At 42.2% G+C, this 12,401-nt stretch overlaps 1 protein-coding gene across 2 annotated transcripts in view; it reads right to left on the reverse strand.

Moving 5' to 3' along the window:
• Positions 1–2,809: 2,809 nt before the first annotated feature.
• CDH6 (cadherin 6) overlaps positions 2,810–12,401 on the reverse strand; it is a 130,091-nt gene continuing 120,499 nt past the window's right edge. For both annotated transcript variants that reach the window (XM_036279298.1, XM_036279299.1), the window contains 4 exons: positions 10,160–10,281; positions 9,017–9,134; positions 8,635–8,886; positions 2,810–3,615 (listed from right to left, as the gene is read on the reverse strand). In XM_036279298.1, coding sequence (XP_036135191.1) covers positions 3,125–3,615; positions 8,635–8,886; positions 9,017–9,134; positions 10,160–10,281 — 983 coding nt within the window. In that variant the 3' untranslated portion in view covers positions 2,810–3,124. The remainder of the gene's footprint in view (positions 3,616–8,634; positions 8,887–9,016; positions 9,135–10,159; positions 10,282–12,401) is intronic.

The raw sequence follows: 12,401 nt of genomic DNA on the forward strand, positions 1-12,401 counted from the left end.
TTCTCCCCCATTAGATTTAGTTTTTTATTTGTGGACAAATATTTTCTAGGGCCTTTCAGCAGAAAGTGGCCATGAAGTGAAGGAGCTTTACATGTATGCACAATGGCTGACTGTTTCAAAATTTCAGCTCATTCCAGAGAACATCTTTGTGGTTTAAAGAAATTCTCCCCTTTGAATGGTGGGTTGGGGAGAGCGACTCAGAAAGGCCTCAAAGTTCCCGAAACAACCTATAAAAGCAATCTGCTTATATTTACTGAATTCTAGTTTCCCAGTGATTAAAGCAAATAGTAAAATTTTACCCTCTTCCCACTTTCCACACTTCTCATCACAAATGTCTACTATGGACAGAGACAATGTGAAAAGTGATTGTTTGTGTTGATCCTGCTCCTTGACCTATATTTTGGTGGGAAGGAAGTTAGACCTGGGCAGAATAATGGAATTGTGATTCTTATTGTTTCCACGATGCTCAAGAATCTTGACTGTAGGAAAATATCACTCTACCTTGATATTAACAGGACTCTACTGCTAATTATCCAGCCCCAGTCTTAACTTATCCAATTTCTTAGAGATCCACTTCATCATCAGGTTTTGTGGTAAGAGCTTAAACATATCTCGATATTTGGTCATATTAACCTGTTCTTGGTGCACGGTGACATCTTCAGGATGGGATAAAATACCCTGCCAATTACATCTCACATATTCCACTACAGAACTACTTACTTTCACTTATGAGGAGAGAGCAAACCTTACCCTTAAATATTGGAAGTTGCTAGTGTCAACCCTCAGACATTCCAATTAACACCAAAAATTTAAAAGGAAGACTTCTGATGATAGCTTTCTTGTTATAGGACTTGCTTGATTCAGTTTGTTATATGACATAAAACATAAGGATAGGAACTCTTCAATTTTACAGTAAGTCGTGTGATTAAGGTGACTTTCTATTGCTATAAATAACTAGTTCTTATTTATTAACTTTACTAAGCTATCTTTTTCTCAGTACTTACCTGTGACTATGTATGATATGTATTGATTCCTTACAGTGAAGCCCTCCTATAGTATTCTGTTTGCATTCCTGTGTGTGTGTGTGTGTGTGTGTGTGTGTAACTAGCAAAAGAAAACCATAAAAGCAGGAAATAACCCAAGCATGAAATACTTGTTAGTATACAGGGAAGTGCTTTACAAAATAGAAAAACATTCAGGAAACACAAGGAATAATATGTTTGTTAAAATTTTTCACTCTAAACGGGAAATCCAAAACACTAAATTTATCTCATTTTAAAGGTGCCATTTTTACTTCCTGGGTAATACACCTATTTAAAACTTAACTAGATGACAGTTTGTTTCCCAGTAGAAAATATGTGCTGATATGACATTATCCCCAAATGGATATGGCACTAAGATTATCTGTAGAAAATTAACATTAATTGAAAATAAATCTCTAAGACTAATAATTGAAGTCAGCATATTCTTAAGTACATATATATATATACAGAGCCTTTTATTTTTATTTTTCAAAATAAGAATGTTTTCATTCCAGTACTTTGGAAATTTCTGATGACTACACAGGGAGGTTCTAATGATAAAAGTCATTAGAACAGCCGTGTGAAATGAGAGATTGGAACCTGCCAAAAGGAATGCTTCAGTTCGGTCCGGCCTTCTGGATAACAACTGTGATGCTAATTGCATAATTAGAGACATAATAGATTGGATGGATTGTACATTACTTTTCTGCCATAGTTTGAGACCATTACTTTATCATTAGTTCAAAGACAAAGATAGCAGAGTTGCCATGGAAACAAAATGGAAAACAATGAAAAGAATATTAGTGCTTCTGAAAGTCAACGATCAGTTTAATGATCATCTTCAACACTCTGGTTGCAGGGAATCCAACATAGGGAATCCCTACGTTAGCGTCTTCCGAGCATGTCATTTGTAGGTTTTCACCACAATTTTGATATTCATCTATATCTATCATGTTATATAAATATATAAGTGTTTCCGGATGTGAAGGACAGGGTATCAGGTTCAAGTGTGGCTGGCTCTTACCACCCTATTAAACTCCGAGAGTGGGATTTAAGTTTTACTTAATCTACCATTACTAATGCAACTTAATTTGGTAAGAAGTATCTGAAGAACATGAATTACTGTACTTCACACGGCTACTTTCAAGTATATATTAGAATAATACTGATGACAACTACAGACGAGGAGTTAAAATTTATCTCAGCAAAGTTCCTTCTAGAACTTTTAAACAATTAGACTTATTTGTAATTAACCTACTGATGGTTGAAATAATTTCAAGTGATCTGTGATACATTTGGTGGCCCAGATTTTAAAATATGCTAAATATTTCCTGTGTTAACATTATTAGCTGTTTTCCCTTTTCCTTTATATGGTACAAGGACAAACTTTTACATGTCTAATTGGTAACAAATTATGAGTTAGTGGTAAGGAATGAGGTCTTATTATTATTTTTTTGGTTGTTTTTGAATGTTGCTATTTAATTTACTTCTTAAAACATTGGTGAATATCATGCTGTGAAGAGTCATTGGTGTCAGAAAAAGTTCTTGAACACACAGGATGGGCAAATGTCATTTTAAATTCCTTGTGACAGAAATACACACCCATATATAGTTCATTGTCTCCTTGTGAGCTCACATACCAGGAACAAGTTGGCAGTGGTTCCTCCCTCATTTCTTTTCCTAAAACCATATTTGATCGTTAAAGAGCAACCCCTCACCCCATGGGCACCGGAGGGTGGGGCCAGAGCGGTCGGCTGACCTGAGTCAACCAGTAGAGTATAAAAGGCCAGGCCAGTGGGGCCGAGCACGGTCCAGCCTCGCCCTAGGAGCACAAGGGGGACGGTCACTGCTCTCAGCCTGTCCTCCAGCACGGTGCCTGTTGGGCTGACATGGTTAACTGGATGCACTAAAAAATAAACATTTGCCTCTTGGAAGCTCATAAAAGTAGACTAGAAAAAAGTCTCTAACATTGGATCCACACAACTGCAGCCAGCGACTTCAGGAACAGGCGGAACAGAGAACCCTCACGGAGCCGTGGATAAATAGAAAGACAGAGCCACTTCAGAGTTCGGTGTCTATTGTAAAATGGAAAAGGCAACATATTAGGAGTCCTTGTCACTGTCCACCCCTCCGTACATATCCGCGAGCTTCTTGAAGCGAGGGCCCCAGTCACTAAGGTAGTCATAGTCTTGGTCTCCATCCGTGGTCACCGACTCCAGCGAGCTCAGGGAATCGGCCACCGAGCCAGTGCCCTCGTAGGCGTAGGTGGCCAAGGAGTCGTAGGGCGGCGCCGTGGGGTCCGTGTCGTGCTCCTTCAACCTTTGGTTAATGAAATCGCGGACGTCGGTGTTATCTCGGGCGGCTGGAGTCCGTCGGGGTAGGAAAAGGGCCTCGGGCACAATGTCCCTGCGGAGCTTGCTGTCCTCGATGGCTTCGGGGTTCCGCAGGGTGCCGATGTCGAAGGCCTGGGTGTCCTCCTCCCCGCCGCCTTCGTCGTTGTAACTGACGATGTTGTCCCTGATGTCCTCTTTGGAAATGATCAAGGGCTCTTTCTTCCGCTGCCGCCTCAGAGCTGCGAACAACACCACGGTCACTGGAAGCAGAAACAAAGCAGCAAGGGGAGGGAAGTTAATTTGCCACCCAATTAATGCGGGAACAATCCCGGGCGCCAACTGCAAGCTTTGAAAGTCCTCTAGGAAAGTGCAGACTCAACTTTTCTCCCTTTAAGGACGCATTTGCCTTCACGCACCATCAAACTGGGACCCAGAAGAAACGGGGTGGTTGAAAGAAGGGTTACGATATAAGGAGAGGATAAAACATCGTCAGATTTTGTCAGCAGCTCCTTTTTTATTTGAAATAACAAACTAGTTTCAAGGTAAGGAGGATGATAAAATACTGATTTAAAAAAGGAAGCTCAGCAGGAGCGAGGGTTCTGCAATAAAAGTGCAAATTATGCCGAACACCTGACATGCTAGAAACGGCCCAAAAGCACAAGGCTGGTGCCTTCCGAAGGTGGTGGAGGGTTTGCATGACTCCGCATCTAAAAGAACCTTTGCACTGTGCCTCCTTTTTTGTTTTCCTGAGGAAAGTGTGAAATTAGTTCAAAACCCCAAGTGGAGATGTGAATATTTGCACACCTTTCCCACACACGAGGAAATATTACAGGTAATAGCTGGAGAGACCCAGAGACAGTTCAGAAAGCCACTTTTGATTTCCCGATCAGCCCCTTCGAAGGGGTCAGGTAATAATACACATGCCAGATTATTGCTGTTCCAGCTATACAAAATACACACGTTTCAGTTGGAACGACAGAAAATGTCTTCCAAAGGTTCATGTTCTATAAATTTGTTGCCTGGATGTTCATTCTTTTGATTATTCCTCCTAACTCAAATGAGAGACAAGTAAGAAATGTGTTTAAATAGCTCCTGATGTTTCTTCACAGCTGGCTGGCTAGAACACAGCTGACTACCTGGAGAGGGACACATCTACAAATGGACATATGGGTGGGAAAATAAAGACATAGCAACAGCTTGGAGAGAAAACAGCTATCCAGGGCAGAAACTGCACTGTTAAACTCGGTTTGTCCAGGGGAGTTTATAACAGGAAGTACTAGTAATATGCCTTTATTCTCTCATCCATAACATGGTCCTATTTTTTTTATGAGCCATGAAAATTGAATTATCGCAATAAGAATTACAGAATAATTACAGAAAAATTTAGGTGGATGTGTGTATCTACCTATACAATAATAGATACATGCACACCCTCGTGTCTATATATTAACATTTCAGATGTTAATAGTACTAATAATTGGACACCTATTGAGAGAGTTCTGTATGTCAAGCACCTGGCTAAGTGTTTTACATACTGGTGTCATTGATCGTAATAGCCCTACAATAGGTACCATCATTATAAGTCTATCTAACACAGAGGAAATTGAGGTCTAGAGATGTTACATGTACAAGCAATTGAAATCCAGGTCAGCCAAACTAATGAACCCAACACTCTGCCATGCTGTGACACGTGTTTGGATTATAGACCATGTCTCAGGACATGCAATTTTGCCTTTTTTCAAATGTGTGGTTGTGTGATTGTATCGTATACATTCTCTTTTGCTGCCAGAGAATATTCTGATGCCTCATTCATGACGTTCATTCAGGGTATTCATTCATTCAATAAATATTTATGTAGTGCCTACTCTGTGTCAGGTATAGTTCTAGGCACTATCAACAACAAAAAAGTTGATCAAGACCTCCACCTTAATAAGGTGGGGCAGGTGGTGGTAGTGGATGGAGACAGAAAATAAACGATGCGCATAATAAATAAGGAAACTATTAGAAGGCGATGAGGAGAGCAGAGTCAGGAGGATGGGAGTGCTTCTGGGCTTTGTTTCAGGGGCTGGATATGTTTTTCGGGGTGGACAGCATCATTGAGAAAGTGACAATTGAGCAAACACTTGAGGAGTCATCCAAGGAGCTCTCTGGTGAAGAGGTCAGAGCTAGAAGGCCCTGGAGAGGGAGTGTCCCTGGAGCGTAGGGAGCAGCCAGGAGATCCTGTGGCTGGACCAGAGGGGACCAGAAACGACAGCAGCAGGGAAGGGCCACCTCAAGCAGGGTTATGAATGCTCCTGTATGTCTTCACTTCGCTCTAGGGTCCTGGTGGGTGGAAAATTGCAGGGCTTTGGGCAGAGGGACGCTCACAATATACCTTTTTACTGCTCTGCAGTGTGATCCGTGACATGAATTTGCAAAACAGAAGGACAGCCTTTGGTATTAGAGAATAGTATCAAGCTAACTCACTCTCAAGGAGTTAAACTCTGATGTACATGGGTTTGTTCCATCATTTAAGGTAGGCATTTATAACTTCCTAATTCCTCCCCCGCTTCAGTTACCAGTGTCTTTCACTTTAGTCCCATGTGTACCTAACAGTGCAGTTGTCTGGGAGGGAGGGCACAGTCCATCGTGTAAAAGCATGTATTCACTGCCAATTCTCTTTCAGCTGCCACTGCCTATATCTTCTCTCAGTAGCTCGATGAACATCTGAACAGACTTTCTTGATAGTATAACTGTCTAGAAGGGAGAGCTTTCCAAAGCTAACTTTTATAAATTGAAAATGTGAAACCTAAGGTCACAGAGCAAAAGGTTCAGAGAAAGCAGTTGGCCGAGGAGGTGCCCTTCGGGGTCACCGAGCCTCCCCCTTTTTCCCTGCTTCCCTGGGGCCAGAGGACAACAGTAACATTACTTTGGAGGAGGAGACTCTTGGACAAGTTTGTGCTCAAATCCCATCATAAAACTAGAAAGTCGCAAGGCATTGGGTTTAAGTTTACTTAAGGGATTTGGCCTAAGTCTGTCTCCTTCTCTGAAGAGAGAAGCCGTAACATGATGCCTGATGTTATTGTCAGGATGAGTTAATACATGTGAGTGTTTTGCAAACTCTGGATGGAGCACAACAGAGACAGGAGATGTAATGGTTGTTTTACTGTTGTTTCATTTTTGTAAACAAAACAACAGGAGGCCACCTGATTCAGTTTCTTGACCCCTCCCATGCAAACATGGCTTTCCTTCTCTCGCAGACCCTCAGCATGCAGCCCTGGCTCCCTGGGCCTGCAAGTTGCCCTGTGTTCCTTAATCTCACAGAGAAAGCAGCGTGCCCTGTGGGAGCACCAGGGCTCGGGGACAAGACCTGAGCTTGGACTTCGTTCTATCCCCTTAGCTGTGTGGCTCCAGGACTGCACATCTCGGGGCCGCAGCTTTCATGTTTAGGATGCAGATGCAGATACACGGATGGTGCTGAGGATGGAGTGAGAAAAACTTTTGGAAAGCATCTTGCCCAGTGTCTAGCTCATGATGTGAGCTAGTTAAAGATTAAGTCAGATTTCTCTCCTTTTTTATTAGGCACAGAATTCTGAAGAGATTAGACAAGACGTGGGAGGTATTGAGGCGAATTTGGAGCGAGGAGATAGCGGATTCAGTGGAGGACAGGTATGAAGAGGGAAGGTAAAAGGAGCTGGTTAGGAGGAAGGCAAGGGGGAGGAGAACATGGGTCGATGATGAGGGAGAGAAGAATCACCTCCAGGAGATGACAGTGGTCCTCCTTCTATAGACCACAAAGAGTCCCTGAACCTCTACCTAAGTACAACCCTGCCCAGCCAGCCCTTCTAGAAATAACCTGTTTTAAGAAGTAAAAATTCAAACTATTCCCATCCCTCTCTTCCGAAACAATTTTTACAGACTCGCCATTGGACGCACTGATTGGTCTTTGCATACTGTCGGTTTTTATTTATCCTCATCTCTTAAAATCCTTTCCCCGAAGATTAGCTGACAAAGAGAATCACAGTTCTAGAGCCGAGTTTCAGGGCTTCTGTTTTAATTAGCAGATTTGCTGCGGAATGTAAGCGCTTGAGCGGAGATCCCCAAGCCTGCGCCTCTCTTCCTGGAGAAACGTAGGTCCCTTTGCCCTTCTCAGTCCCCGTGTTGTCATGTTTAAAAGGTTTTTTTTTTACCCCCTGTGTAATCCAGGTTAACTCTAACTTCTTTCTATTCTTTCCGCTTGTGTGGGCAAGCTATACAAATCTTATTTCTATTTTTGGAAGGGGCTGCACGAGCAAACATTTGATTTCTTAGTTCACAACAGTCAGGGGGCTGTTGATCATTTTGAGCTCAACTTGATCATTTTGAGCTTAATTTGTTGGTCAGGGGTAAAAATTTCATTTGATTTGTTACACCTTGATTATTTTGCTTTTATTACACTTATATCTTTTAGGTCCCAGATTTATTTCCGGAGCCTGAGAAGAAATAAGACATTATGTATGGCTATTAGAGAGCAATGCTAAGAAGGTGGTTATTTCAATGGGTTTAAGTTTACTGGGTTAGAGAAAATTTAATTGCTTTTTATTTTCCTGTATGAGAGAAAAAAGTCATTGCATTCCTCTTTCTAGTTTCCCATCGATTTTTAAAAAAATCCTCACTTGAGGATATTTTTGCATTGATTTTTTTTCAGGTGGAGTGGGAGGGAGGGAGGGAGAGAGAGGGAAAAGCATCGCTGGGTCTCTATTGGTTGCCTCCCACATGACCCCAAATGAGCCAGGGTTAGAACCTGCAGCCAACATACATGCCCTTGACTGGGAATCGAACATGCAACTCCTTGGTTTACAGGCCAACACTCTAACCACTGAGCCAGACCGGCCAGGGCTCCCACTGATTTTTAAACTTTACCTTCATAGAAAAGTTCTTTATCAGATACCCCATGTCACATGACTTTCACTCTTTAAAATTTAACAATGTTTGTCAGGTTAAATATTAACCAACACATGAAATGAAAAGCGCATATTTATGTTGCCATCACCCCCCTGGGATGTGCTCCCAGTCTGCCAGGCAAGGGATTCTTTGGGGTAGTGGTTCTCTGGGTGGGTAAACGACATGGGCAAGTTTCACATCTGCTCATGCTCCAAAGCCATATCCAAGCAAAAATGAGTTCATGGTCAAACAACACAGATGCTCAGCATATCACGCGACTCACCTAGATCGAGCGGTATGCCTTATGGGGAGGCAGACAGATCTAGTGTCCCAGTGACAGTGTGTGCCCCTCAGCGTGCGATGGGGAGAAGGCTTACCTAGCAGTGTCACGATGCACAGGAGGATGGCGATCAGAGCCCCTGTGCTCAGTCCCGTGGGGTGGACGAGTGCCTCCGCGTGGCAGGACTGCATGTTCCCGTGGTGGTCACATGCACAAACCCGGACAGTCACTGTCCCGGTGCTGCTTTGGACCGGGTAGTCATTGTCTGAGATGACCACAGGCAGGAGGTAGGTGCTCATCTCGTGTCTGTTGTAGCCATTTTTCCGAGTGAAGATCCCCGCGGTGTTGTCTGGAACCAGAAAGCTAAGTGGTGAATGGATGTGGATGCCCAGCCACGTAAGGGTTCAGGTGTGAGGGGCTTAGATGGACACAGACAGAGGTAGACACAGAGACAGAGAAGGTCACTTGGGCTCCTTTACCTTTGTTGTCTTGCACAGTAAAGTTTGAGCCGCTGGCTGCTTCCGGGGCCAAGGAGAAGGAGAACTGGTGGCCGCTGTGCGGGTCATCCTTGTCGACGGCTCGCAGGGTCTGAATCAGCTGAACCCAAACCACAAGCTGTCACAAAGTGGTGCTCACTTCACGTGTTGCTTACAGTTTGGCAGTCAACTGCTTGACTAAATGATTTCTATTTTGAATTTAAAAAACGATAGCCTCTGAAAAACGTACAGTGGGTCTACTCTCTGCAAAGAACCGAGGGTTGGAAAGAGAGTCGGGGTGACTGTGCTGTGAGGCGGCCTGTGGGTAGCTTAGCAGGAAGCCTGGCCTCCTCCCACTAGATACCAGTAGCATCCTCTTTCTTGCGACCATCCAAAGTGTCCCAGACATTGCCGAATGTCCCCTGGGGGACAGAATCACCCGGGTTGAGAGAAACAGCCCTGGAGTGATACAAAGCTATAAAATATCACAGTGACCTACGACAACACTGTAACTTAAGGAGATGAGGCGCCCATTGGCCAGCCTGCTTAGAAATGCAATCGGAGCTTATACACATGCCATGGACTTACGTAAAAGCTAAAGAGAACATTTGTCTATGAAACACCTAACTTCAGCTTCCCAGTTGAACATGTATTTTAAAAGTGCACCTCTAATGTCATTTCTATATCACTGGCAGAAGAGACCTGTTTCAGACGAGGACATGTGTAAAACGTTCATAAACTTGTATTACTTGTGCAGATGGGCAATGTAAGTGAGCGGAACTATGCATTATAGGCATTTGTAAAATTTGTGCTGGTTGTCACTTTCCAGTGTATGTGGTAATTAAAACTGTCTGCTTACCAATAAAGATGTTCCCAAGAAGCTGTGACTAATCTATTTTAATGAAAACTTAAGACCGATTTGGAATCAGCATCAGACTTCGAGACTGATGACCTTCCAGTTCTTAAAAACTGTTTGTTCTTTTATGCAAGTTAAACATTCATCCTGGTTCTTACTTATAGTATTAATTTTGTGAGAATTCATATCATAGATAATTCAAAACTGGCCCTTTGCTCTGTTTATCATCTGAATTGCTAGAGGATCTAAATTAATCCGGCTGGATTAATTTACTTTCCTATGAAACTCACCTGATCTGCTTTGGCTTTTTCACAGACAAAGGTTTCATAGAATTCAGCAAATTCGGGGGCGTTGTCATTGACGTCCAGAACTTTAATGTAGAGAGGCACGCGGCTGCTCTGCTTTGGGTTATCTGCAACATGTCAGAGTGAAAGGAACAGACATGTACATGTTGATCACTAATCCCCTTTAGATAACAGTCACTCACTCCTCCTTTCTCATTCATACACAGAGTCCCTGGGGCTGCCCTGCCATGTGTGGCAGAGGGCATTAAGTACCAACATCATCACAAAAAAGTAGAATTAGATTGTTTGGTACTTCTGGTCCATTAGGTACAACTGATGGAAATACCCGGCAGACATAGGTACGTGTTGATGGAGTGCAACTGTGTCATGAGCATCAGAGTATAAAGAAAAGCTATCCTACAAAGGCATTCTAGAGCTAGATTTTAAAACAAGCCAAGGAAGCAGGCAGATGGGGAAAATGGGGACAAAGGAAGAAGGGATGGTGAGGTGGTGGGGATGAATGATTGTTGATGGTCTCACTTTTTTCGTTGGAGTGCTGAATAAAAGCTACACATTGTACTAAGCACTTGGCTACTTTATCTTATTTAATCCTTGCAAATTGCTGAGATTATTGCCCCCATTTTATAGGTGAGACAACTGAGGCACAGAGAGGTTAGATAATTTGTCCAGAGATTGTAAAGAGTGGAGCCTAGACTCAGACTGGGTCTGTCTGACTCCAACGCCCAGGCTGTTCATCTGGGATAATGACAGAGCAGGATCTGTGTTCGAAAACCCGAGATAAACAAAGCGCTGGTTGTCTTCTATGACAGTCTCCTGGGTAGTATGACAGCCAGGTTCCTGGCCTAAGAATCAGGAGTTGGTCTCTCACCTCAGCTTTTTCATTCATTTGGCTCATATGTCTATTTGTTCATTCACTTGATAAATATTTAGTGAGCATCTAATATCTAATTTGTGCCAGCCACTCTTTGGGGGTGCTGGAACACATGGGGAACCCGACAAAGATCCTACTTCCTGAAGCTCTCTTCTAGTATGAATAGCAAACTGTAAACACATTAATATATAATGTGTCAGATGGTAAAGGCAATGGAGAAATTAAACAGGGAAAGGAATTGGAGAGAGATGATTGTGTTCCTTTGAATGGAATGACCAGGGATGGCTTCTCTGATGAGACGTCATCTGCACAGACATGAATGAATAAAAAGATCGAGCAATGTGAATATTCCTGGCTCTCCAGATAGAGGACATAGCAAATGCAAAGGGCCCTGGGGGCGGGGCAGTGACCTGGATTTAAGCTTTTGGTTTCTGATACAACAAGGGTATTTAGACTCTTAATCTCCTTCGCATCTAAAATTTTGCTCACATGGTTCTTCCATAGAGCTGCCGAAGGGGAAGTTTCAAAAGGTCTATCATGGGTGATTTCAAATATATCATAGAACTTTAAACCATAAAAACAGAACACTTTAGGTGCAAAGCTTAAAAATACATATAAAATGACTTCCATTAAAAAAATTCCTGATGTTACAGAAAAAGGGTACTTTTGGGCAGGTAATGATTTTATAATTTCAAAGCTTTAAGTGTGCCCTATCATTGGTGTCCACGTTAGTCCCTCCACTTAAATTCTGAAGAGCAAATTCCTGCGTAACAAAGTTATAATAAAGAGTTCTCACCACTATCAAAGAACAATGCTGCTTTTTGCTCGCATTGGTTATTTGTTATTCTACTCAGTACCCTTCAGCTGCTCAAATCTCATGAGTTGCATTGACAAAGACTACCACGGCAATGTACCATTTGATATGGAATGTTTTAAAAATAAAATTTTTGTACTTTTAAAATAAAAATCAAAAACTAAAAAATGTGTCATAATTTGGAAGCCTATTTTTAAACATTTAAGTGATATTTTAAAGATCCTTTTTCGTTCATGCATTTGGTTTTACACTGTGTTTCCATTGCACAGTTTTCACTGTGTATAATCACTGTATTTGAAGCATTCCTTTGGCACTAGTTTTCTTTGCCTTCCATTTCACCGCGACTGCCATAAAATCCATTCCGAACATTTTATTGTGTTGCTCATTTTGGTGTACCATGGAAAAGTTAAAATGTATCTCTCTGAATTCTGTAACAATTTTGAAATAGGAATTAAATAGAAAACTAGAGGATAAATTAAATATCTAAAAGATTTCTAACCAATGCCTGTTTTTTAGAATATATTTGATCCCTCCAACATGTA

Source organism: Molossus molossus, unplaced genomic scaffold (assembly GCF_014108415.1).
Source record: "Molossus molossus isolate mMolMol1 unplaced genomic scaffold, mMolMol1.p scaffold_m16_p_3, whole genome shotgun sequence".
Taxonomy (NCBI): Eukaryota; Metazoa; Chordata; class Mammalia; order Chiroptera; family Molossidae; genus Molossus; species Molossus molossus.